The sequence below is a fragment of the Pseudopodoces humilis genome, chromosome 3, assembly GCF_049639895.1.
Source record: "Pseudopodoces humilis isolate 2021_Gansu_Grassland_sample_001 chromosome 3, ASM4963989v1, whole genome shotgun sequence".
Taxonomy (NCBI): domain Eukaryota; kingdom Metazoa; phylum Chordata; class Aves; order Passeriformes; family Paridae; genus Pseudopodoces; species Pseudopodoces humilis.
This window is the reverse complement of record NC_142202.1, coordinates 85,191,317-85,219,207: the sequence shown is the minus strand read 5'-3', so window position 1 is coordinate 85,219,207 and position 27,891 is coordinate 85,191,317. Positions and strand designations below refer to the sequence as shown.

The 27,891-nt window shown below is 36.1% G+C and overlaps 1 protein-coding gene across 5 annotated transcripts in view; it reads left to right on the top strand.

The window, feature by feature from the left end:
• FAM135A (family with sequence similarity 135 member A) overlaps positions 1-25,286 on the top strand; it is an 80,597-nt gene extending 55,311 nt beyond the window's left edge. For 4 of the 5 annotated variants that reach the window (XM_005518128.3, XM_014263534.2, XM_088053705.1 and 1 more), the window contains 10 exons: positions 3,546-3,619; positions 3,910-4,064; positions 4,315-6,625; positions 8,598-8,758; positions 10,421-10,512; positions 12,571-12,668; positions 17,926-18,077; positions 19,039-19,149; positions 22,355-22,468; positions 23,222-25,286. In XM_005518128.3, coding sequence (XP_005518185.2) covers positions 3,546-3,619; positions 3,910-4,064; positions 4,315-6,625; positions 8,598-8,758; positions 10,421-10,512; positions 12,571-12,668; positions 17,926-18,077; positions 19,039-19,149; positions 22,355-22,468; positions 23,222-23,427 — 3,474 coding nt within the window. In that variant the 3' untranslated portion in view covers positions 23,428-25,286. Of the gene's footprint in view, positions 1-3,545; positions 3,620-3,909; positions 4,065-4,314; positions 6,626-8,597; positions 8,759-10,420; positions 10,513-12,570; positions 12,669-17,925; positions 18,078-19,038; positions 19,150-22,354; positions 22,469-23,221 lie in introns of those variants that run through there. The other variant, XM_088053706.1, reaches the window with a different exon arrangement.
• The last annotated feature ends 2,605 nt before the right edge of the window (positions 25,287-27,891 follow it).

Genomic DNA, 27,891 nt, shown 5'->3' with positions numbered 1-27,891 from the left:
TCCTACAGATGGTGATTACACCACTTCCCTGGGCAGTCTCTTCCAATTCCTTACAACTCCTGTGAAAAAAAACTTCTTAATATCCAACCTAGACCTCCCCTGGTACAACTTAAGATCATTTCCTCTTGCCTTTTCACCTGGGATATGGCAGAAGAGACCAATTCCCACCTGGCTACAACCTCCTTTCAGGTAGTTGTAGAGAGTAATGAAGTCTCCCCTGAGCTTCCTATTCTCCAGGCTAAAGATGACTCACTAATTCTCCTCTTAAGAGACTTACCTATCCTTTCTGGAATAAGAAACCTTTTTATTTTGGAAATGGATACTTTGATGTGTTCGCTACTGGATGCTAAACCTCATTTTGTCTTTTCTTCTTGCAATATTTCCAGACTATGCTTTCCACAGGAAATTTCTCCCTGGGAAGGTTTATTGATGAACCCTTTTAGGGAGTGATTGGTCTGAGTAGTTATGATACTTATGTTAAAATACCCCCTACAAAGGCCTGCCACCTGTATTTGGTCAAATTACTTTCACGCTCTTTGCCCTGATGCTTGTAAAACAGGTGTTTCTGCTGAAGACTTGTTCAAGTATTGAAATTATTTTAATAATTATGTTTACTTAAGTGTTTCAAAATTTAACTATTTTCAAATACTTGTAAAAGCACAATATTAAAAAATGAGGAACACTTTAGGCAAAATTGAACATCCATCTACTACATGATCATACTGATAAGGTTTACAAATGTATTTTATCGAAAAAACTGCTCAGAGTATGTTATTTTATATTACAAATAGTGTTTCAACACTAAACTAGTTCATCTCTTTGTTCTGTAGTGACATCTTCTGGTAGGTCTGAATATATTCTTCCAAAATTATTTCTTTCAGTTTGATCAGTCCTAAAATAGGAGAGCTGAAAACTAAGATCTCTGACTGCTATTTATAAATATGCAGACACACAATATGTATTCCACAGCAGCTTTTATATACAGAATACTTCTGTTTACATTGGGAGGACCATAAAAACCATGCCTCTGGGAAGTCTGTAGAGATTAGGAGTAGCAGCTGCAATTTCCTCCTCTAAAGTCCTTGTGGAGTCTGCCCAAGTCAGTGGTTCCTGCGTCATTAGCAGAGCTGGCAGTCCCTCTGGCTCTGCAGAGTCTGTTTAACAGTGTCCTAGCAAGTGCCTCGGTCCTTCAGTAAGTTAAGCACCAATTAAACATAATAAACTACTGTTGGTTGGGGTTCTTTTCTCTCATTAATAAAGACTTATGTGCTTTTGGAGCTTGCTTTCAACTAGTTTTATACTGTTGCTATTCTACTTGGAGCTGTCTGGAGCTGGTAATGAGATTTTCTTCAAAAGCATTGGAATTAGTTACAAATGGGATTTATTGCAAATGAAAACGTGCCTTCTTCTGTTGGAAAGAGTGCAGTATTCTAAAGAGCTAGTCTCCATATAACTCCAATTACTTTATGTGGTGAAATGCTCACATCTAAACACTACCTTGCTTGCTTCCTGGGAAACAGCTGTGTGCCCTTTTCTTGACATATACCACAGACATCTACTAATTTGGCAATGTTACCTGATTGATTAGGATCTTTAATTAATTTTTAAATGGCTTAATTTGAAATGATAATGTCCTCTCCTCATGATCAATTGTTCAAAAATCTAGTTTTTAAGCAATAAAACTGTCTCTTAAGTCTATTGTATAACAGTCCCTCCTTCCTGGGGGAAAGGGTGGGGATTAGCTCTGAAAAAATATGTATTTACAGGGTAGATGTTTGTTTAGAAAAGCCAGCTGGGAAAATGCTCAAAATTACTTGCGAACATCAATTCTAATCCCACATATGTATGTATAAACTCTTAACAACAAATTCTGAAAGAAAACAAGTTGAGTTCTGGAAAGAGTGGAAGTTGCATTTACAAGAAACCTGCTGCATTTTGTGTTTTCTTTTCACTTCAAAGCGTTTTCCTTAACTATTCAGAGATGGTGTTATGACTAAGATTAATTTCATGTAATACAGTACAATAAAGTCTGGGAGGTTGGGACAGGACTTTAAATTTCTATTGCAAGTTAGAGATTGGGGGTAAAATGTTTTTGATTTAGGATTGGATTTTTTCTTAAGCACTTTGGAACAATCTTTTCCTCAGTTCTTCTTGTATTAAGAAAACAAGTTTAGAAGCTACAGAACCTAAAGTTAATCCAAGTGGTACTCTCTAAAAGTATACTGGGCAGTGTATCAGGAGGGAAGATGAGCTCTCATGCAAGTGGTTATCTCTGAACAAAATTAATGTGGTCCTGAAAATCTGATGTTTTCCAGTTCATGCACAAGATTTTCATAGAGCCATGTTTGTGCTCAGCGTGGGTGCAGATGCTGGCTGCATCTCTGAGTGGGAGAGCTGAGAGAGCTGAACTAGGTCTTCACACTTGTTGCCAGTTTCACACTGAAAACTCCCACAGTCTGTTCAGGAAGTTCCATAATTTAAGAGGAAGACCCAGAGTATATTGAAGAAATAAAGGTATAGGAGGCCAGGAAGTGCTTGGTAAATAAATTACTGATTTAGTAGACTAATGGGTAATTCTCATAGTGGGATAGAGGTTTTGTTTAAATTGATACAACCAAATTAACATTAACAATCAGTTGCCAACAACCATGGCACAGCATGTTCTCTGTGGTTTGCTTTTTTCTGATGCAGATAATTTGTAAGTTAGAAAAATAAAGCTCATATTGATTGAATTAATATTTATATAGAATATTGGAAATGTGAGAAGTCTCATACAAAACTTTTGGGATTTTTAGATACTACATTTTCACATTTTTACTACATTGATTGTTTTATTTGCAGCAAATTGCTGTATAATTCACATTCTATATTTTAGCATGTATTTGAAGGTAAAACCTTGATGGTTTAACACATTTGATGGTAAAAAATATGCTCCCATGTGTTGTTAAATACCACTTCAATGTTGTATTGTTTATTGACCTCAGGCATACAATTAAGTCTTTAAGTCAGTGCTTATAATTAATGTACATTCTGTTACTGTCTTCATCATTTCCACACGAAATCTTTGCAAACAGAAGATTCTTTTGCACGGTAGTTTACTGTGGGCTGGAGAGTACTTATGGGAAGTTTGAAAACACTCCTGTATATTTTGAGACTGGAGAATATCTGATGGGTTTCTGCTTCTGAAGGTAATACTCAGGCTCATTCAGAAGTGTCAATTGAACAGTCATTTCCTTTCTTCCCATCAAAATTTCCAATAATATTTTTGTGTTTTATTGTCTAAGCCTGATTTGGATGATTGATTTATAGGAAATCAAATTTTCAGCAGGCAGTTGAGTCTAATATAATTCCCAGTCATCCACAGCACAAATTAAAATTGTTTCAGTCACTAGTCTTATCTGCGGCACCCATCCAGAATGAACATCCAAAAAAAAAAACCTCTGTATTATACATACAAATGATACACTGAAGCCTAGGAATGCTGGTGGATTTTTAAAAATTATTTGTAAGGTAACATAAGCTCTGCTTTCATTTGGATATTGCAGGTGCGCAGATTTGCTGAAGCATTCTTTTGCTTTGAGCACCCTAGGCAAGCTGCTCTTGCCTTTCAAGAACTACAGTGAGTAGCCTTTGTAATTTCACAGTATATAGCATGTAGTACTGTTACTCTGTAGTTTATCTTGTGTAGAAGTAGCATTGCAAAAATACATACAAAATTCAAGAGAAACTTTTGTTCTCAATATAGATATAAAGTACTGGAAGTTATATAAGAAGTTATTAAATAATCAAGCTATTAATAGTTAATTAGTATAAAAGCTTCTACTAAAATTAATTAAACTGTTGGTAATTTCTGTTAATGTAAAAATAAATAGTTCTGTTTTTTCATGAAGGACTGCTTCCTTTTTTCAGTGCTCAAAGTCATCTACAGGTGTGTGCAGCTATCAAAAACATTTCCTTCTGCAGTTCTCTTCCACCCCTCCCTATTGAATGCAGTGAACTAGATGGAGATATGAACTCCTTGCCTATTATCTTTGAAGATCGGTATTTAGATTCAATTACCGAAGGTAAACACACCTCACAGTACAATTTCCTTTCTGAAGAAATGAGCAAAAATTATGTAACACTTGAATATTTTTTCATAAATTTCTTGCTGTCTTTAAAGGACTATATTTATTTGAGAGGATGTGGGTTTTAGCTTCAGTTTTGAGGATTTGTAAAATTCTATAATTGCTAGTGTGTTACAGCATCACTTATCTGCATAACCTTATTGTAAACATACTTTCTCTTCCCCCCCGCCCCCCTTTTCTGTGACAGATTTGGATGTACCCTGGTTGGTAGCTCAGAGTGTTCCAAGGGCAGAGTCCAGTAAACTGGATAAATCTGAAGCTGAAGAAGGTTTTGTTGCTGGTTTTACTAGCCCAGAACTGAAAATAAGACCTGCTGGTACCTCCGTTGTCTGGCATTCAGAAGCTGAAAAGATGCTAACAAAAACCTCCAAAGGGAAAAATGAAGATACAAATAAATCCAAAGCTAAGGTTGCTAAGCTCATAAAAACAATAAAAGCTGAAAACACAAAAAAAGTTGTAAAACAGAACTCAAAGGACTCTGTTGTGTTAGTAGGCTACAAATGTTTGATAAGTGCAGCACTGGAAAATGCCTGTAGAAGGTTAGATGGTGAGCCTTCATACAATGCTAACGAAGGGCTGGACCCTAGAGTAGGTGGAATTCCTTGTGATACAAAGGCCTGCATCAGGCAAATAACTCGAAGAGACCTTCCATTGTTGCCATATGATGAAATGGCTGTCAAGACTGAAGGTGACCGACCAGGTCCAAGTAGTCCTGTGCACTGTGAAAATGAGGCTATTTTTGATAGACTGACTATCTCCCAGACAGGTTCTGGAACTATTCAAGCAGATAGTGCTGTACAACACAGAGGTACACTTGAAGGTTGTCATGGAGATCAACCAGCTTCCTCAGGAGTCAGGATAACTGAGGTCAAACCAAGTAATAAGAATCTTTATGAAGAGGAGAAAGGAGTGGCTCACACTGGATCATGGGCTAAGTTTCCACAAGATGAAGTGCACAAAGAGGATTTGCTGACACCTGATGTTCAGTCTTCAGAATCTGGAAATAAACTGAAATTGGGAGAACAGGAACCCATGCTTGAAAAGGAAGAGGTCCATGAGAGAAACTGTCAGCATACCAGTGACATCTTGACAAAAATGAAAAGCAATCCACCTACTCTTTCAACAAAAGAAAACCAAATCTCTGCAAGTGGAGACATGACTAAATTACCAGATGTTAGTGTGACGTATGCCTCTTCTAGATTTTCAGATTCAGGTGTAGAAAGTGAACCAAGTTCTTTTGCAACTCACCCCAACCCTGATCATGTTTTTGAAAATGTTCATGGACAAAGTGCACACAATGGTGAGAGAGTGTTTCCTCAGCCTTTACTAAAACCTGATTGTGTAATAAAAAACACAATCGAAAGCCATTGCACTGAGAGTACAAGTGCTGTAAGTGAAATACAGTCATCCCTGACATCCATAAATTCACTGCCTTCAGATGATGATGAGCTGTCTCCTGATGAGAATTCAAAGATATCTGTTGTACCTGAATGCCAGCTAAGTGACAGCAAAACAGTATTGGATCTAGGAGCAATTGACTTGCCAAAATGTGATGACAGTAAAACATCAAACACCAATTTGCAGCAACAGCTTGTGTATTCAGGGCACTTAGATAACAGAACTCTATCTATACATTCCTCACTCTCAGGAAAAAAAGATCTGTTGCACTCGGTTGTTTCAGATGAGGACACGCCTACTGATGTGGAAAGTTATAGCCCACCAACAGGCCCTGGCACAACCTGCAAGGACTCTCAGGACTCTGAAAGGCATCCTAGAGCTACAGAAGAAATATTTAAGTTGTGTTTGGAAACAACTTGTATGGGTGAGCCATCTGCTGCATCTGCTGGTTCAGGTTCTTCATCTGTAAATGCAGTGGTTAACAAAACAAACAAAGGAAAACATAATGAGCCTTTAGAACTAAAGAGCCCAACTGAAGAACTGTCAGTAGCTGAAAGTGAAACTGGTACAGATAATCCTTCTCCAGCTGGTAGTGCTGACATGGTAAAGCAAGGGCTTGTTGAAAACTATTTTGGCTCTCAAAGCAGCACAGGTATTTCAGATATTTGGCCTATGGATAACAGCAATCCTATTAGCCCTCAAAAGGAATCATACGAAAAACAAATTATTTGTTCTTCCCAACAAGATGAGGAAGAAGAGGAGGATCACGAAATGATTGAAAATGGATATTATGAAGAAACTGATTATAGTATATTAGATGGAGCTTGCAGTGCTCACCAGGATCATGACTTAGCAGAAGAGAGAGCCCTGAGATCTGAAATGATTGACAATGGACATCTGCAAGACATAATGACTGTGCCGCCTGTCTGTACCCCTGGTTGTTTGTCTTTCCCTTCTTCTCTGAGAGACTCTCCCTGCAATGTTACCTCTTCTTCAAAGAATAAATCTGATGCAATTACACAACAGCCAGGCAGCACATCCTACAGCTCAGCCTCAGCTGTTTCCTGGTATGAGAGCTCCCCAAAACCTCAAATGTTAGCGTAAGTGATTGTTTTAAAACAAGTTTTTTACTTCTAGAAATTATGTTACTATAATAGAGAAGGGGAAAAGAAGCATGGTTGGGCTGTAGAATGCCCCAGAACTGTGGCTTGTGGATTCTGCATGCCCAAGTAACAGCATGTTCTAGATGTTCAGATAAAAAGTATCTTAGCACTAAACTTCTTTTATGAGTTACCTTGTAATTTCATGTGGTTTGAAAAACAAGCAAAACAGGATTTTTCTTTGTTATGTTTAAAAAATAATCATTCAGCTGAAGAATGATGTTATAAAGGCTACTGAGCATAAAAATGGTGTTTTATTAATTGGAAATTGTTAAAATAGCAAGCTTGAGAAAATATGCTTTGACTTGAAAAGCATAAATCAAAAAACATTGTCTAACTGGTTGTCCATCAGATTAGCCAAGTGAAGCAGATGTGTAATGCAAGCTATGGTAATAGCCTTATTTTTAAATCTTAGTTCAAATAGCAAAAATGTAACACCTTGGAGACCACAGTGCTCTAAATTACACTGCAGTTTGGATACCAGGAAAGCCAAATTTAGAGGAATATTAGGGATCCCAGATTGTACCTCTTCTGTAAACATAAGAATTTCCCTGATAAGCCCCTGCTGCTAAATGAACATGTGAAGCAGCAGCTTACATGTTGTATTGGAAGTAAAATGTTGCTATGAGAGAAAAGAAAATTTAAAAAGAGAGGAAGAAACAAACACTGAGCAGGTGGAAGAGATATAAGACCAGATAGTTTGTGAAAAGCAGCTTGAGAACAGAAAGGAGTGAGCAGTCAGGTGGAGGAAAACAAGTTAGAAGTAGCCAGAAAAGTAGCTTTTGAAATACTGTACAGTGGGTACTGGTGTGGAATGGGGAAGAGGAAGAGCAGAGAATACTGAGGCTGTTCTGTAACAATAAAAGTGAACTCAGAATAAAATCAAGGACTTGGCCATGGGAAGAGTCTCCTGGAACACGAGATAACTGTGAATCCAGAGGGTATGATCTGCTCTGTAAAGAACCACCCTTGAGTACAAATTCAAGTAGCTTCTGTTGCAGAGTGATAAGAGCAGCTGTCTGCAGTGGTTTCTGTTCAGTGTTTTCTGTTCTGCATTGAGGCCTGCCCCTGCCAGTTAGTGAGGAATGAGCTAAAGATAAAGCTGAGAAAACAGAACAAAAGGTAGAATGAGAGGAAAACAGTGAGCAGGCAGAAGAGGATGGGGTACAGCATCATGCCATAAGGGATCATGCAGAACAGATGCATTAATGAAGCAAAAGAAAGCATAAAGCTTTATGTGCTACAGGGAAACTGATATGTAGTTAGGAAGGCCATACCCAAAAACTAAGGGAAGTGGAAGAAAGGGAGGAAGGAACACAAGAAGCTCTTAGCATGTGAGGATTCTCAGCTATTAAAAACGTTATAGTATATGTCTTCATAGAATATGTAAATGATAAGAAGTCTGGATCTGGCTATTTCAGAAACAATTCAGCCTACCACAGGAAACTTATGGTGAGACATTAAAGTACTGAACCCAGCTCTCTTCTGACCTAAGAAATAGGCTAGCAAAAATTATCAATAGTCAGTGAAAATCTTAACTTTAACTTCCAATAGCTTATAATTTCTGTAATTTTTTTTATTGCCTGGAAACAAAGTTGTTGCTTGCTTAAGACCACAATAAACCCAGCATCTTCAGTGGTTTCAGAAATACTTGAGAGTTTGCAAAGACAGAGGAGAAAAGAGAGTAGAGCTTGAGATAATGGTTTTTGTTACAGAGGAAAAGGAGCTGTAGGAATCTGCAGTAAAAATGTTTTGAGGAAATAGCTTATTTTGTGAAAATAGTAATTTGATATTTTCCTTCATACTAATGACATAGAATACAGAGCAAAATGACAGTAGAAAACTGTATCCTGGAAGACCCCACATTTATCTAGCAATAGTAAATGTATAAGTTTTTTTGTTGTTGTTCCAGTTTCCTACAGGCTAAAGAAGAATTGAGGCAACTTAAACTTCCTGGATTTATGTATAGTGATGTTTTCAAACTGGCTTCTTCAATACCTTATTTCAGTATGGAAGATGACGAGTGTTCAGAAGAAGGAGTACATCTTATAGTCTGTGTCCATGGCCTAGATGGTATGCTGAGAAATGTGATAGTGTACAAGAAAACAGTTCAGATTACCAGTGAGATTTAGCTTTGGTCATTTGAACTCTGAACTGAACACCTGAAATAGGTTCACTGAAGGGAAATGGGAATCTGAAATTGTACTGCTATATTTGACAATGTGTTCCATAAAATCTTTTAAATTAAGAATTCTATGTCTTTAATAAAACTTCCCTGCACATATATCTCTTTAATGCCATAGTTCACATCAGGTGCATCTTTCAGTTTTTTTCTGTTGTAAAGGCATTTGTCCATATTGTGGTAACAGAATGCAGTTACTGACAAAACTTTTTTCTTTAGAATTTCTGTGTTGTCAAGGAAAATGAAATATGTGTATATTATTAGGAAAAATAAATAGTACATGTAAAATGCAGTCAAGTGTTTATAAGGTTTTAAAAGGTTAAGTCACTGAATCACGGTGTGGTTGAAGGTGAAAGGGATTACTGAAGATTGTCTTATTCAAATTCCTTGCTCAGAGCAGAGTAACCTACAGCAGATTGCCCAGGATGCAGCCTAGTTGGGTTTTTGAATATTTCCAAGGAAGAAGATTCTACTGTGGTAGAAGTGAGAAAATCTCTTTAATTGAAAGGGTTATAAAGTTTAAATAGCTTGAATGTATTCACCTACTTTTAGTTCAAAGCCTATATGCATATTAAGAAACAATATCCCCTCTAGCTTTTGTGCATTTTTGAGATGCTTCTTAAATTAACAATGTAAGGAAACACGAGAGGGCAGTAGAATAGAGTATTGGACTGCACCAACACTGCACAGGCACCTTCTTCGTTTTTCAGATTCCTAACTTAAAAATTAAAATAACAACATAGTTTTTCTTGCCACATTTGGGCAGAAAGCAGCCTTTGTTAAGTACTTTTAAAAATTGGACTTGGAGGTATTCCCTCTTACTGGTGTAGATACTCTCATGCTGCTGCATGTAGAAGTGGCACAAAAGTTAACTTGACCAAGAAGCCTGTTATTAAAAAACCATTTGTTTGCAGCCTTAGGAAAGTCCACATAGTTAGAATTTTCTTATGAAATGACAAGTTTATACAAGCTATTTCCTATAAATGACAGATGTAAATAAAAATCCTGTTCTCTAATTAAGGCAGAAAGGCTACCCTTTCTTAAAAAGTATCCATATGACTACTGATGTGGAAAAATCTCCAGGATGCTTAAACTAGCATTTGTAGTTTTGGGTACCAAAGTATCTAAAAGTATCTTTGTCTGCTGATAGTTCACTCTGCCTTTTCATTTTAAGAAAATACTCCTTCACTGAATTCTTTAAGCTCACTTTGTGTTCTTTAATTGGCTTTATCAAAATTAATTAGGTTTCCAAGAATGTAATGTTCACAGTGCTATGTATCAGTTGAAGACTAAGACAAAATCAAACATGACTTCCTACATCCTTGCTTTTTTAAAACTGTTTGCATTGAATGTCATTTTCATAAACCATTTTGTCACTTAATTTGACATTATAGTTTATCTTTCAAAGTCTTACTGAATTTTAATTAGGGCTCAGAATATAATTAGCTGTGTTTAAATATAAAGCTCTGCCAGAGATTAATTTCAATATTCTGAGTGCTTTTATTGCAAGTTAATTTTGCAGAATCTAACTCTTGATTGTTTTTCTTTTGAAGGTAACAGCGCAGACCTAAGATTAGTGAAGACTTACATTGAGCTAGGGCTGCCTGGAGGAAGAATTGAATTTCTTATGTCTGAAAGGAATCAGGTATTTGCCAACTAAAAAAGAATTTTTTTAAAGCTATGAACAGTACAAACCTTCAGACACATTTATGTAATGGCACTATTGTGTTTACCACATTTTGTATATTTTTATTGTATTCTCATGGAATCCATTATTTGATCTGTGGCTTGTGTCAAAGTAATTACAAAATCTTCTATGGTACTGAAGGTAAATATTTTAAGGGGCAACATTTGTTACTACCAATTTGTTGTGTGGACTGTCTCCCCTAAGTTCTCAGCATAAACAGTTTGGATTGTGGATAAAATATGCTCAATACTAGTGGTAAAAATGGTAATAGTGAAAACTGGTGTGGCAAGGAGGGAGATGTGTGATTTCAGAAGATCTGAGAAATACAGAATTCCTGTTGCTTGGTCTTTTGTCAGCATACTGCAAGATCTACATCATAACACTGAACAAATATTGAATTACCTCTTGTGTTAAACTTTTGTGAATTTTATTATTTTCTGATGAAGTAAACATGCCAAAGCACAAAAGACCAATTTTTACTTTTTGTCTGTGTGTATGTGTGTATTACGTATTGTATTAGACATACTTCAGAGATGAACTAGAACAAAGTCTTGTCAGTGGCTCAAACAAAAGCTTCATTTAGTGCAGTAGCATTTTTTCGGCAGTAACTGCTGGGATGCTTTGTGAAACAGGCTGGACAGGCACCAAGCCAGGCTTTCTCTTCTCTAGCCCTATAGTTTGTGTCAGTCAGCAGCTGTGAGACTTTCTGATTTGTGGATTCTGAGACCACTGAGCCCAATAGCTGCTGACAGACTTTTCTCCTTAACATTGGCTGATTCCTTTTGATTGTTTTTACTTCTGTATCCATAGCATATAGTTGAGATTAATTCTGTGGTTTGTATACATTAGTAATTCAGTTGCAAACAAGGAAATTGAAATAATTTACTTACAGCTTGTTTTGGAAAAAAATTTCTCAATAATTATTCCTCATTCACTGCTTCAGTTAATCACATATTTTATAAATGAGTACAATTTCTCCTTCAGGAGGCAACTGAAGAGACTTAGTCCATTTATTATTTCTTACAATTAGATGTGAAAGTTCCTGTTCATCCATGATACTGTTCCCAGCCTGCCTGAAACTTCCTGTCATTTAAAATGGAACGATCAGAACTAGGCAGGGCATTTAAGATGCATTTGCACTATGGACTGACAAAATGCTATACTGCTATTTTCTTTCCCTGCTTTCCAAACATAGCTGGATATATGCAACAGATAGATGCAATAGATACGTCAATTATTGTTTACATATACAGTTAGGGCTGGTTTTCTCTGTGTAACACTGGTTTGCATTTCTTGCCATTTTATCACAGGCATGCAGTAGTATAAGATTCTTCTGAAATTCTGATTTGTTCTATATTTGACTACCCTGGATATTTAGTTTTGTCTACAAACTGGTATTTCATCTCTTTCTTTCCTTTCCCAGATCATTTACAAATATGCTGAACACCACAGATTTTAGCACAGATTCTTTGGAACTTGTGTTGAAAAGTTCTAGGCAGACTTTGTCTATCTCTTCTAATTTCTTACTGCTGATCATGGGAGAGAATCAGCTATGAACTGGGGATAAGGCCTTAAGAATTTTGTTTGTTTGTTTCATTTTGAATAACCAGTATTACTGTAGACTGCTGTTGCAGTAATTGTCTCATCTCTATTTCATGAGCAGTGTGATATAATTCTGAATATGCAGTTTGGTCTTCTGTTTCACTACAGATAATCTTAAGTGTAGAGAACAGCTTAGAAGTAAGGCTGGGTGTGTAATGTTAAGATTTGTTTTGGTGTTTTAGAAGAAAGTAGTCTTAAAGTAAAATGTGTATCACTTTATTCCATGTTACAGGAAAATGACATGAAAAATGTATTATAACTAGCTGTAGTGTTTTTATTCAGAGTTCATATCAATGCTTTTATTTGTGTGCTGTTGATCAAAACACTGGGGAGTAAGAATTCAGACTGAATGCAGAATGTATATTGCTGCATTAGAAAATACAGTTATTATTTTTTATTTCTTTTATTTTACAGAATGATACCTTTGCTGATTTTGATTCCATGACAGATCGTCTTTTAGATGAAATTATACAGTATATACAAATTTATAATCTACCCCTTTCAAAAATCAGGTAATATCTGTTCTATACTATTTACAGAAATAAACTTGAAACTAGAGCCCTGGGTTGTTTTAAACTGTGATGCTCAGGAGCAGGCCAAAAGAGAGATGGTAAAAAGCAGTTTGGGACAGGGGAGGAGTAGGGGAAAGGAGGACAATGGAGAGAGAGGGAATTGCCAGGTGAAAGACTGAACAATGCTGTAAGCTTATCTGTTGGTGGTTTTAGGGTTGAGATTAAGCATTACATTTAAGGAATTGCTTTCCTGTGCTTCCACAAATTCTGCAAAATAGAATTCTGCAGACAAGCAGATAGTATTTTGAGAAAGTCAAAGGAACCTGTAATAGCACTATGCCATGATGAAGTTAGCTTCCTTCTGATTTTATAGTCCCTTCACCAAGTATGACATGGCAGACTGTCTTGTCACTCCTACAGGGCGCTTTCATCTTACCTGTGATGTTGACGGGCATGAAAATATATTTCCTTATTTTTTATGTTTTCTGATCGTTTCATCTGCTAAAGAGCATGTTTTACATCTTATTAGAGGGCTTACCGCAGTCTATGCATTCCTGTTTTCTTTTACATTTACTTCCAGGGAATGCCCATTACATTTATTTTCTCAAAGTAGGATGTACCATTTGGGCAGACTACCTTACAAACTCAGCAGTGTTGCTGCAGTTAGCTCATCAATAGATGAAAGGAGCTAATTCAAGCCTGACTTCATCCATTTATTTAGGAATCCTCAAATTACACATCCAGAAAGTTTTTTGACTTGCTAGTCACATGTTTCTGACAAGTTTCTGTGTTCACGTGTTTGGTAGGCCTTCTTCAGATAGAGGAAACATCTAAGACTTTTAAACATAATCTCACTATTTAAGCAAATGTTTCTGTTTTGAGATAGGCAAGATTTGGCATGCTTAATTTTGTCTAAACTGTTGATTTAAAAATTTAAAAAGCACTGTGTGATCATATTTTTGTTTCACAGACTACATGGTAGCACCCTTGGTATGTGAGAGAAGAGTTCTGTAACCCACAAGCATACACCAGGATCTTCTCTCCCATGCTGTTTGAAGACTGTAATGAGCAAACCCACCCACTTATCTTCTCAGTGTTTATACCTGAGAACTGAACTCTTGTTTACTTTTGCTTTGCTTCTCTCATAAGACTTCTGATTTGTAAATATTTTTCACTTTTATTTGCTACTTGTCACTTTAGAAAAAAAAGAAACTATGAATTTTTATTTTAGTTTCCTTTTTAAGGTGTATACTTGTCTTGGGCCCTACTGAAGCAGAAGCTTTCATTCCTCAGCTTAAGCTTTTCTTAAGGGAAAGTTCAATCTGCCAACAAATCCTGTAGCTGTTCTCTGGTAGCTACATGAGAGAGCTCTTAGAACGACACGTTCCTCTCTGTGAAGCCTTGAAGGGATGACCCAGAAAGCCTGGGAAAGTACTACTGAGAAATCTTCTGCTCAAGACGCCAATGCTTTCCTGCCTCATTTTGGTTATACCATTGTAGAACGTAGCTCTTGTAATCTGTGGTGTCCTGAATGATGCTGGTTTCTCTTCATAAAATCTCCCCATCTCCTAAAGGAAGTGTTCTCTTTAGAAGTGCTGCTCCATAACCCAGTCAAAATAGACATCAGCCTCCATATTTTGTATGGCAAAAAAAGCCGATATCCTAAGATGGTTGGATTCTGTCTTGCTTAAGCAGCTGGACATCAGCATCCCAGGGCTTCATGATAAAGACAATGATGTTCATGGTGGGAGTTCTAGCTTCCTTGGCCTTGGGTCTGGATAGATTAATTTCATATTTCTGTATTTCCACTTGGCATAATATGCTCTTTCTTTTGTTTCCCATTTACTCATTTTCCCCTCCCATTCTCTGTTATCCCAAATGCCAGCTTTTTCACCTGAGTTACACAACTGTGCTCCTGCAGTAACCATAAATAGACCATTGGGGATCTCTGCCATATGATACCTGTACCTACAGACTTCCACACCACACTTCATTCTGGTGATACACAGTTCAGGCCACACAGAAGAAGTACTTGTTATTAGAAACTGTAGTGAAACTAAGACAACTTTAGACCTGACTTGGTACTTCACTGGCAGATGATTGTTGTCACAGCTTAAACAAATCAAAATCAGCTCAGGTCAAGATAAGTCCAGAGCTGTTCTGAGATTCTGCCCTTTATTCAGATAAATGCAGAGCCTCATGTGCTCTGAAGTAATAGTGAAATCTTACTTACTGTGCTACATTCCTGTACAGAGAAAAGACACTCCCTGTACCACTGGAATAGTGTCAGCTTCAGTAATCATTTTTGGTACTGGGAGAGCTAATATCAGTTATTGCAGCAATTCACTATCTGACACGTTCGTTCATCTCTGAATAAAATCTTTGTGCTCACAACAAGAATTCAGCAAGCATGAGCTGGAAGTTTGATTCAGAAGAAATGCAATTTGCTGTATGAAAGAACTGTTTAGAAAAGAATCACAGGAGGCTTTAGGTTGAGGGGACATCTGGAGGTCAGTTGGACCCATCATACCAATGCCACCATCAAAGTTAATGCAGCTTTGAAGCATGTCAAATTGGTCAGTGATACCTATTCAAGTTTGGAGTATCTGTGAAGATAGAAGCCCTCCCAGGTATCTAGGCAGCTGGGGAATAAACCACCTGCTCTTGTAGTGTAGTTTCAGAAACCATTCTGCAAATGTCAGGTCTTACATAAATTTCTGATGACTTGTGTTGGACTTTGACCTCAGGCAGATTAATCAGGTTGTCATCCTCTTCCTTAAGTAAAATTGGCTCATAAAAAAACCTGAAAGTTTTTAGTGCTATGCATATATTAAAACATCTTTTTCTTTTTTTCAGCACCTCCTTGATTATGACTCTTGATTGATTTTTCTTCCTTACATGAATTTTTGTAGTTGGACAATATTTTTGTTATTGGCACAGAATAATGAGGTTGTCTCATTTTCTGATGGTGTCTGATTTTCTAGTATGATCTGAATTGGTAGATTTGTATCATAAAGCATTTATAAAAACACTAATTCTGTTAACTTCAGTGTGCTAATGATAATATTCAGAATATTGTAATATTGCCACCTAGTGTTCATTGCTTTTGAACAGCATCTCATGAGTAGGATGGATTACATTCCTGTCTTACACTTTCAAGACCCTGTTTGAAGGATTTTCCTTTTCCTGCCCTTTTTGATTTGAGAAAATTTTTAAACCTTTCTCTATTAAAAAACAAATTTAAGCCTTATTCTGTGATCACCTAAGCATCTGGATTGGACCACAATGTATTACTGTAACCTTTAGTATATTTCTAAGGCTTTTCAAATTAAGTACAAGTGTTTAATCTTTGAGGTACGTTCACATAGCTGATTGTGAGCTCCCAGTTTTCCTCAAAATGGATCTTTCATGTTTCTGAAGTTTTGGTTTGGTATGCTCTTAGGGATGATAGAATTGATAGATGGGTTGCTGCTTTTTTCACAGAAAATGCCCTTTTTTATGGCACCATATAAGAATTTTGCATCCCCTTATGACTTTTAGTAAATACTGTCTGAAATGTAGGAGTACCGTCAAGAGAGTATCTCTGCTAATGTTCAAATCTTCTGTAGAAAACAATCTGTTTTACTCAAAAGCAGTTACATCATGCAGATCATCTTCAGGATCAGCTCAATTTCTGTGGGCATTTACTTGTTCTTAAAGAAACCTGTGGTTTTGTTGTTTTAGTGTGGATTTTATGATGTTCTTGATGTCCTCCAAGGGAATAGTTTTAAATTTTAGTATTCAAGAGAGCAGCTCAGTATTTTGTTTTGCAAATGCACTGCTGTTGTGCTGACACCACAGAGGATACATAATCTTTCATTTCAAAATTAGTTAGGCAAGTATAATTTGAATTTCTCATACAAATAATATTGGAAATCTAGTAGTAAAAGCAACTGAGAAGAATATACATACATGATTAAACTGTGTATTAATAATAAGCAAAAAACCTTTTTCTGTCATAGAAATGCATAATTATTTTGGAGTTTAGGAGTTCAGGGTGGTTCTGCCATTCTATAACCAATTGTTTGAATTGTTTTATTTACCTTTAAATTGGTATTTTCCAAGGCAGCGATTCCTGCTCGGGAAGCATTTAAACAGTCAAGTAACCTTTTAGCACTGAATTTTACACAGATGTTATAGAAAACTTTGTTTGAGCTACTTTTGTTCATGAATGTAGTGATACAAAGCAAACAGGAACGATGACCCTAGAGGTACAATACTGTAGCACATATGAGCCAGCAATGATAGTTCTCCTGTAAATAATTTTGGATGGTTTTCTCTTTTTACATATCCTGGGGTTGCATCTGTAGTGCAGGAAGACACTTTTTCCTTTTAACTTTATGAGTCTGGTCCCTACCATATAGTCTTTAAGTTAGTGCCTAGTGTGGAGTGGTCCTTACCTCAGCAGGGATCTGTAAGCATAATAACTAGAATTGCTTAATTTTATAGTGTCTGTTTTATAGAAATGCTTTATATAGGCTTGTGTATACGACAGTAAGCACCCCACATTAAGTAATGCTTATTCTTAGGTACAAGAAGCTAAAGAGTCCCATCCATCTTTCCCTTATATTGCTTAATCAGGGAAACACCTAAAAGCAATATTGTCCTGACAGAGACATATTCTTCAATTGCTTGCTCAAGCTGATAGTCACTTCTTTTGGTCAATCTGCTAAGCAGCTCTGAGATGTTGCTTCTGTTTTTAAATAATCAGGTTCAGTTAAGTAATAGTTTTCCCCCTATTAAGACTACCTTTGGAATCTGTCTCCACTAGATTGTTTCAGTAATGCTCATACATTCATCACATTGAGTGCCATCACATGACAAAGTAATGATGTTTTCAGTCACACGTGGCTCATGAAATATTTTAATAGTTGATGCTAAAGGAAATGAATCGAGAAGTAATGTTGGGTTTGGGTGGTAGATGTTTGTGGAAAGATAGTTTGGTTTTGATAGCTTTTCAAAAATGCTGTATAAAATACTTCTGGAGGAGCTCAAAACATGTTTATAATGAATTTGTGCAGCTTAAGAGATATGGACAAACTGTGCTTTCTGTATGGCTTAAAATACAGGTCTGAATGGGAACTTTTCATTCTTTTCATTAATTTCTTCCTATGCTCTTTTAGCATTTCATGACACTGATTTTCTTTTTCTTTGTTACGAGAAAAAAAAAATCCTGCCATAAAATTCCATGTTATATTGCCTTTTTTTTTTTAAACAGCTTTATTGGACACTCACTGGGTAATTTAATAATCCGTTCAGTGCTCACGAGACATCGATTTAAGTATTACCTCAACAAACTTCATACCTTCCTGTCTCTGTCTGGACCACATCTTGGTACCCTCTACAACAGCAGTGCTCTTGTTAATACAGGTGAAGTATTATTTTCAGTAGTATTAGTTTAGGGGAAATCTTGTCTTTGAAATGCACTTAGCAATTTCATATGGGATGCACATTTCTGCATTACTGTGATTTTGAGAAACTGTATATTTCACTGTCATAAGCAGAGAGAAGGGTAATAAAAATAAAGTATCAATAAAAGGATGTGCAAGAGGTGATTGGCATAAGTATTTTCCAGTATGTTTGGTTCAGGTTTTCTGTTGCAGCATAAATAAACTCCAGTTTTAATCTGTTGAGCTCAATTTATTATAAACTGAATTTGAATATATTTAATCTGCTGAACAATTAGATAAAATAAATTAAAATTATTCTGGACTGTTGGTGTCTTTACTCTGTCAAAAATGCCTTACAGCCTGCAATGTGTTTCTGCAGATGTGCATGGCAAGGGAGGCAAGATTTTCTGAAAAGTCATACAGTTATTATTATTATTGTTTATTATTATTATTATTATTATTATTATTACTACTACTACTACTATTAACTAATGGAGAGAATATAGCACCATAGAAAACATTCTACTATGGTATCCCTGTGGGAAAATTCTGCTTCTTTTTTTCAAGTTACATTTAATGAGTTCAGTTTAGAAACTGGAGAAGTAATGCCTGTTGTTTTTTGAATATCAGAATGTTCTATTATTATATAAATTATTGAAATAGAATGTGTATGTTCTAGCTAACATTACTGTATTTACACTTTCTGGAAGTTGTTTTTTGTGGGCAGGCATGTACATTAGTGGAAATAAAGGCTTTCATGATTTATTGTATAGATAGGATAGAAAATGAAAATATAAACTGTTTCTGACTTTGACAGTGCTTACATGAAAAGTAAAATTAACATCTGAGAGATTGTTATGAACTTTACGTATTATCCTTACATTTAATTAGTTTTCATGTTTTATTGTGGATCTATACTCATGTTGTACCTAACAATACAGGACTGTGGTTTATGCAGAAATGGAAGAAGTCTGGTTCTTTATTGCAATTGACATGTCGAGACCATTCAGATCCACGACAGACATTTTTATATAAACTTAGTAAAAAAGCAGGTAAGCTTTGTTAAGGCTTCCTATTCTTAAATGCAGCTGTGCACAAATGTAAAGAGGAAACTTGAAAAAAAAAAGAACTTATTTTCAAAAACCTCATTTAAGTTTTAATATTTAAGAATTACTTTAGTCCTGTATTCTTCAAGTAAAGTAAACAGTAAACCATTTTTGTTGCAGAGGTAGGATATTACTTTGAGACTTTCCTTCCTAACAAGCAGAACTTGAGTGTAGCCACTATACCAATAGATAAATAGGGGATTTTTTAATATCTATCTGTGAGCCAGTGTGTCAAGTCAAGTACATTCATACACATTTAGGATTACCTGTTCTTTTATCTGCCTTTCTTATCTATACTCTAAGTCTAAAATTCTACTTTAAAGTTTTTGCTAACTGGTCGTTTATTACCTCATTAAGATGGTCAGGGAAAACAAAAACTCATTTTCTTAAAGGAAGGAAAAGTTGTACTGAGTATAATAGCTAAATCTCAGATTAGATTATTCATACTATATCGTTCTATACGATATAGTATGAATCCCAGTTTTCTCTGGGTTGAATATCCTTATTTCAGCTGTTGGCCAAGAATGCATTTTGCCAGTGGATAATTTGCTAGCAGGGGGGTAGTTTCCATTAAGCATTATAAAACTGTTGAGGATTCATCTGACAGGTGTTTCTGAATGTGTGTCAGTCAAGCAGTTGTGGAGCCAGAGATGCTCGTGCTATTTTGTGAAAAATCCAGGCACACTCCTACATCAAAATATTTCTAGGTTGTCACAGCTGGAATTTTGTTAAAATCAACAAAGTACAAAGATATGGGCAGGAGAAAACTGACATATAGCTCTTGAGGTGCTTGAATATAAAATTTACAGGACTTGGAAGAAGCAGAAATAATAAAGAAGGAGCAAGAAGTAAAATTATAGGTAACATAGGGATATTGATCTAAAATTGATTTTAGAAAAACTTGGGGGTTTTTTACCCTTCTCTTCAGAATCTACTATCACAAAGTGATTTTGTTGATGATAAGATAATATTTAAATCTGAACTGGTATTTAAAGGGGAACTCAATGTAGTTTTGCTGTGTTTTGAAAAGAAATGTTTGAATGTAAACAGATGTTTTGTGAGAAATTACACACTGGATGCTGAGTAAGACTGTGGGACCCCTGTAAAGAGATAATCAGATTGATTAATCACTTGGCTTTAAAAAAATTCATATTCCATGGTTTTTATGTGTATGTATCTCAATATGACTACAGGCACTGTCATTTGAGTGCTGTTGTCTGTTGTAGTAGAAATGTGACATATTTTCTAATGACATGCCTTTATATGACAGGATTTTTGAAAGACCTAGATAGCATCGTCTCAAGAGTCATAATGTGCATTTCAGACTTTGTTCCCCATAAATGGTAAAAGGAGTATAAAAGTCTTAAGGCTTAGTTTCTGCTTTTTTCTTTCTTACCAAAAAGATGGAAAGAGCTGTATTTGGACCATAGCTTCATACACCATCTTGTTTCCAAGTCCTTCAGTGAGGTCGGTGTAAAAGAGAAGGAAAGGCTGGGGGAGACAGGAGAAAGAGATGTAAAAAATTAATAATTTTAGATAAGGAGAATAGAAAGTAAATTTTATGCTTCCCTCATAGAGAAGGAAGAAAGTTTTCCTTTGAGGGGTGAGTTAATATACTGTATGTACAATGTAGATGTTGGTGCCTTTAAATCTTGATACCTGTACAAGGCCTGCTTCTGTCCTGCCATCTCTTTTTTCACTCAGTGGGCATACAGGATCGACTGTGCTTGACTCTCAGACACAAGGTGAGAGGCATTTGGGATTCCCCAACCTGCACAATTCCTCTTTTCAGATTCTCAATACAGGGAATTCGTGTACTGGTCTTGACAGGGATTCTAAACACGTCTTTCCAGAAGTCACTTAACTCCAGGGTACATGCAAGAGACTGACAACACTGTAGAGAAGTATTGCCCTGATTTTGCAACTTCTGTTGATTTTTGTAATCGTATAGGAAAACAGAGGTCTAAGATGAAGAAACATCTGTTAATGCTTAATATGGTGTCTTCTTTGGACATTGGCTTTGTATCTGGGAAAATCCCTAAGAAGCAAAAATTAAAACTTACTGTGGATACAGCAGGTGGTGTTTTGAGGGTCAAGGTCTCAGCTACATTGTTGTATGGTGGCTTGTGACTCTAGATTTCAGATTTGCCAAAATTGCCAAATTTCAAATTTGCCAAAAAGCATACATGTTAAACACATGTTGCTTAACTGCAAAATGGATGAAGAATCTTATCTTATGAAATACCTTATATACTTTCTTTGTTCCTGCTGAACATTTTGATCAAACTTTTTCATAATGAAAGATTGCTGATATGGTCTAAAATATGATATTTAGAAGGGGTTGTTCTATTATTAGAACAATATTAAATTATATTTTAAATTTATAAATTTATATAAATTTATATATAAATTATATTTATAATTTAATATTTATAAATTATTTTCTTAAAGTGCTCCATTATGTTTGGCCTAAAGCAGATGGGCAGCACCAGAAATCTGCTGCAGCTTTCTAGAGAAAATGTAACAAAAGTCTTTAAGGGCTGTAATGCTGCCATTACTGGGGGTTCCACTGTTCTGCTACTAGCATGGTTGTCCAAGAAGTAGGAAGTCTGGGTTTAGTTATAAAGGTTTAATTATACTTCGGGGTTGTGTTGGGTGGATTCTGCACCTACGCGTGAGCTGGTTAAACCTTACAGTGAGACAGTGCCTTATAGAGGCACCTGCACTAGGTGGGCATGTATGTGTTGGTGCTAGGCATGAATTCAAATGCAGCTGTTGTCTGAAACATCAGTGAAGACAAGGCACCTCCATCTTTAGGTTTCCTTAAGTGACGTGGAGGCCTTACTCTCCTCTGTATAGTCAGAAACCAACAACTGTATTCCTAAAAAACAAGATGAAGGTTTGAACCATACTCAGTTTAATGGGAAACTCTACAACTGAGCCATGGCCACGTGTATTAAATATGTACAGAGGAATGGCTGGTATCAAACATCACATTATTTTGTAGCTCTACCTATTGTAATTGTTTTTTCTTCCTTTTTGTGCAAGATCCTGTAATGAATTAGTGCCAAATATCAGTTGTAAAATGTTTTAATTATTCTGTAGTAAAAGATCGAAGGATTTGCTATAAGTGATACCTTTTTTCTTGTAGGTCTTCATTACTTCAAAAACATTGTGTTAGTAGGATCTCTGCAGGATCGTTACGTTCCTTATCACTCTGCTCGCATTGAGATGTGTAAAACAGCTTTAAAGGATAAACAATCAGGTAATAAATACCCTGGAAAATAAACAAACTGCTCAGGTTAAAATCTCATACCTATCAATCTCCTCCCATTTAATTTTGGCTGCTTAACTGAGGCACCTCTATTATGTGTTTAAAAACTCTGGGCTTTAGTAAGTAATAGTAAGTAGTAGTAGAGAGAGAAAATCCACGTGGAGGCTGACTTGCTTTCTGTATCTGTCCTGTTCTATTACATGCAGATGGAGATGAGACTGAACAAGTTTCTAGTTTACTGACTTTGCTGAAAGTTAGGTGAGATAGACACAGCCCTTGATGCACTATTCCAAGAATGTGGAGGACAAATAATTTTAATTTTTGAGGGTAATTGTAGCATCAAGCCCTGGGCTGTATTTAGCTGTGGCTTAATAATAGCACTGACGGAAAAGGTAATTTTTCCGTAATCATTTAGGGTCCGTTGTACTGGCTGTTGAGATATCCTAGCACAATTGCATTCTAGTATTATATTTTGACAATAACTTCTACATAATGTAATAAATTAATACTGATTAGTACATTCTCAATATAAATGTACAAATACTAAAATGCATAGCTTCAAATTATTTTTCCAACATTTCTAGAGGAAATTAAACTTTCTGTATGTCCTGTCTTAACAGAACCACAGCATAATACATCTCATTACTTCTCTTACTCTGGAATGTGTTCATTTTGAGTCCAAAGTCAAAAAATTGTGTTTGTTTCTACCAATTCAAATAGTACAACTTTTCTTTTCCTTTACAGGACCAATTTATGCTGAAATGATCCAGAACCTGCTTCTGCCAGTTCTTCAAAATAAGGAATGCAATTTGGTTCGTTATAATGTAATTAATGCATTACCCAATACAGCAGATTCTCTCATAGGGAGAGCTGCACACATTGCTGTTCTTGATTCAGAAATATTTTTAGAAAAATTCTTTCTTGTTGCTGCCCTAAAATATTTTCAGTAGGGAAAAGCATTGTAAGAGACTTGGTTATTACCTCAATAACAGATGAATTCAGATAATGTGTGGTGTAAAAGTATAGCTGCAGCTGTATTTTAAGAGATATTTATACTTTTTATATGGAAGATAATTTATATCATCCACACTTAGGGCTTTTTAACATCAACTTTACTTTCTAGGTAATGTGACTGTGCAATATTTTTTTATTTTGTTCTTTTTACTTTTCTATTACTTTTTCTTAATTTTGGGTACCTAATTATTTGGAGATTAAAGCACAGTGTGTACTTTTGGTTGGTTAATGGCTTTCAGACAACAGAAGTCGATGTTACTTGGCAACATTTTACAAGAGGCTTTAGATGCCAAAAATAAATTGGATTTTAAAATTCTAACAATGTCTTACGTGTTCACTTGTCGTATTTTAGCACGGTAGGAAGTTTAACTGGAAACACAATGAGCTGCTAAAATACTGGATATTTGAAAATTACTATATCTGCTACAGCTTAACAGTTTTCTACAAAATCATTACTGTCATTGTTAAATATGTTATGCTTGTGGGAATATATTTTCTACTGATCATCAAAACCATGTTCGTTTACATACTCAAATTTTATTACTGGAACTATTGTTTTCAGAAGCAAATGGCAACTAAGGATTTTTGGATGTTCAGTGATAGCTGCCTTCAAATAATTGGGGTTTTCCAGACTGTATTAGATGGTTCCTAACTGTCAGTTCTTCAGATAAACATGGACAATTTTATGTGGACTTCCTTGTATATATTTAAGTAAATGTTACAAATTTCTGCAATACTTTTATGAATTCAAGGAATTTTTAAATATTGTTAAAATGTTTTATTGACTATAAAGTATTGTAAATATAAATCAATACATCTTCAAATGAGACAATATTGTACCCTTTACCTAATTAGTGACACGGATAAAATGTTTTTGATATACAGGAATGTTAAAGGTCTGACTTTCTACTGGTGCTGAATAGCATTGTTTGGTTTCTTCTTCCTTCCATTTTCTTTGTTTCAAACAATAATTCACTAAAGGTGGGGGGGAAGAGTTACATGTGCATTCACTAATTGTACACTAATTGTAATGAACATTTTTTGAAAAATATAAATGTTGTATAATGCATGTTTATTTTTAGCATTGTGTTATTGCATCTGGTGTTAATAAAATGAACAAATTACTCTAATGAAAGCAATTAAAGAAACTGAAATGTTCTGCTAATTACCAAAATTCTGGGGGGGCTTTTTGTATATAACTAATAATTTTGTACTTTTGAAATTAATACAGTAATAATAGTTTATAATGAAGTGATTTTGCATTTGATATAGAATGTTGTATAATATTCTTTGTAATCTATGGTGGGGGAGAGTTCCCCCCATAACTTACAAGATGCTCAAATGAGTATGAGCACCTACAGTTCAGCAATGCATACACTGCAGAGTATTTTATTGGAGTTGTGTTAGGCAAGTCATTATGACACAAAGGTATCTTTAATACATTCTCACTATTACAATGCCTATTTTTATTCTTAATTTTGTATTATGATCTTGCTATTAAGCTCTAAATGTTCAAATTATGTTCTGGTGTCTCAACTGTCTTTTATTTAACAGTATTACAGGATTTACCTACTGGCTAAACTTTGAATAGCTGTTTAAGGGAGCTAAAGTTACAAAACATTCCTTGATTCACAATGAAGACTTTAAACTGTTCTTAGGAAGCAAGTATTTAGGTAGTTCTGTCACTATTGAAAAATGTCTTGCCTTCTGTCTCTGGAAATCTGTATGTGTAAAGCATGCTCCTGTGATCAGAAAAGCAGAAGTAATATGACAGAAATAGCCACTTTTTTTTCCTTTCTCTTTTTTTCCCCCTTTTTTGGGGAGGGGGGAGGTAACAGTACATCCCATCCATTTAAGGCAGTTTGAATGAGGTTTGTTCTTTGAGGAAAACAGATAGTAGGAAATCATGTTATATTTGTGTGTAAGTATATGAAGGAACAGGGCAAATTAAGAGAACAATAAATTCATTCTCTCTTCCTTAATTTTTATTGCCTACTCCGTGTGTGGTCTGGTAGCCCTCTCAGTACTGTAGCTTTTGTGAGGGCTGTCTGACATCCCAAAGGAACGTCTGACAGTAGTGAGAGGTGTGATGACCCCAACATGTCCTCGAAGCATAGGAAGTTCATATTTACTTATGACTGTATGGTCACTTGCAGTTGCTCTCTGAACAACACATGCAGGCTGGGATATTTTGGACAACTGCATGTGTTGCATGGTATGTTCCCCCTACTCCTGCAGTTTTCTGCCTTCTCTTTCCCAGACCTAAATACAGTATACATAAGTCAGTTTCACTGATGCAGTAGCAGCTATGAACTGCTGCTGCTCACCATCTCACCACTCCTATTTGAATGAGGGCTTCATCTTCCTTTAGTGATAGTGACCTCTCCTTCATCCAGGTATCCTGCAGCTGCTTGAATTATGCTGCTTACAGAGCAAGATGTAAAAACGGAGGTCTTAACATTCCTTTAACTGTCAGTCTCTTGTTCCCTGAAGGCAGTAGGCTGGTACTGTTATTTCAAAAGCTCTCAGTGATATTATTAGGAGATCACTGCATAAAGTGACATAGTGTCTGAACCTCTGTTTTCATGTTGTATATATAAATTAACTCCTTGGGTTGTGTTTGAATCCTTGATACCAACTAAACTTTCTGTTCCTGTAAATCTAGGCATTGCTGCTACTTTTGAAAAAGAGCTCATGTTGCATTGGACATCACCAGGCTTTACAGTAGAGCCAAGAGGTCTGACATTGATGGAAAATTTACTCTGTAACCATGAAACAACCTTGTTTCCAAGCTGGTTCTATTTGCCTAGACCTGACCAGGTGTGGTGTTCAGATAACCAAAGTTCTTCACGTGGTCTTAGAGGCAGAGGAGACATTTAGGAAATATCAGTACACTTGCAGCCCAGGGCACTTCTGGTTGTGTTGCTTTACAGATAGTCAGTAAACAAAGAAATGAAAACCAGAAAAGAAAACACTCAACTTAATGACAAAGTAAAAAATTCCTGTGGTGTATGCTACCTTTGTTTTTACCAGTGTTAAGATCTATTATCTTCTTTTAGCCAAAATATCTAGAAATTAATAATTCAGGAGTTACAAGTGAATTTTGACAGCAATACAATAAAGACAAGAAATGTGTTTTGAAGACATAATTTTAGGTGGATAAACAGTACCTCATTAGTCTTTCACTGCTATTTCATTCTTGCCATTTGAAATTTGGCATGTATGCTTGTATGTATGATGTATGCATACATGTATGATTTTTCATGGATTGTGTTAAGCGGTTTAGGTGCAGTGCTTAGTAATACTTGGTCTCTACAGGCAGCTTAGTAAGTTTTTTTAAGGAGAGGATTTCATGTTTTTATTGTACTGAACACATAAATAATAAGTTCTTGAACTTTGATGAGCTCCGTTTAGGTTTATTTCTTGCCACTTTTAGGCAGAGCATTTTTTTCTGCATTCGTCTTTATTCCCTCTAATCTAGAGGCCCAGCATCTTGCTGTTAAAATAAAGGAAAGGGTTTCCATTATTTTCAGTCTCTATTGTCTAATTAACCATGTTATCAAGGGCTGATTGAGAAAATGTCACTTGTAAGGCAGTCAGTTAAATTTAATCACTTTCAGTGTGTAGGCATTGCCAGATGTAGCTCAGTAAACTCCAGGGAGTGCTGCTGCTCTTTAATTTACCAAGATTTACTTTCTTAAAGCTTTCATTTGTGAACGAAAATTGCTATTTAAAATTCAGATCTCCAAGTTACCTTCTGCAGGTTAGTATCTGTGGAGTGAGTTCTGTTTTATCTAAGAACAAGGTTAGCTGGAGAAATTTAAAGGGTGACAAAAAGCTAAAGTTGGCATGCTCAAAACATGAACTAGTTAATTAACTGGAGCGTCACTCCATGCACACAGGTGTTGCTTATCCCAGGGTCAGGTTTATACTGAGTGTTAAAAGCAGCTTCACTGGTTTGAACTCGGAAACCGGAAAGATGCCGTCTGAAAGCACAAACACTTGTACATCACTGTAGTGTTAGCCGAAGTTCCTTCATGTCCTAAGCAGCCTTTGTATATTATTTGAACAATGTACAATTTTTTATATTAAAAACAAAAAACAAAATAAAAACCCTAGCTGGACTGCACTACATATTGAGGGGAAAACGGGTACTTGCAGCGTTGAACTCTTCACTGCATCGAAGAAAGAAGACATGTTTGCCCAGGGGCGGAGAGAAGAGTTACAGCGTATTTCTCGAGCACCTCTGTGAGCCCGTAGCTGCGTTCATCGGGACCGTGGCTCCCCAGGCGCCGTTCGCCTCTGTTTACCGGAGCCGGGGTGCAGCGCAGGGCCACGGGAAGCCGCTAAAACAACCCTGACCGGGGCCGCATTCGCTGCCCGCCCCCGGCTGCGGCCGC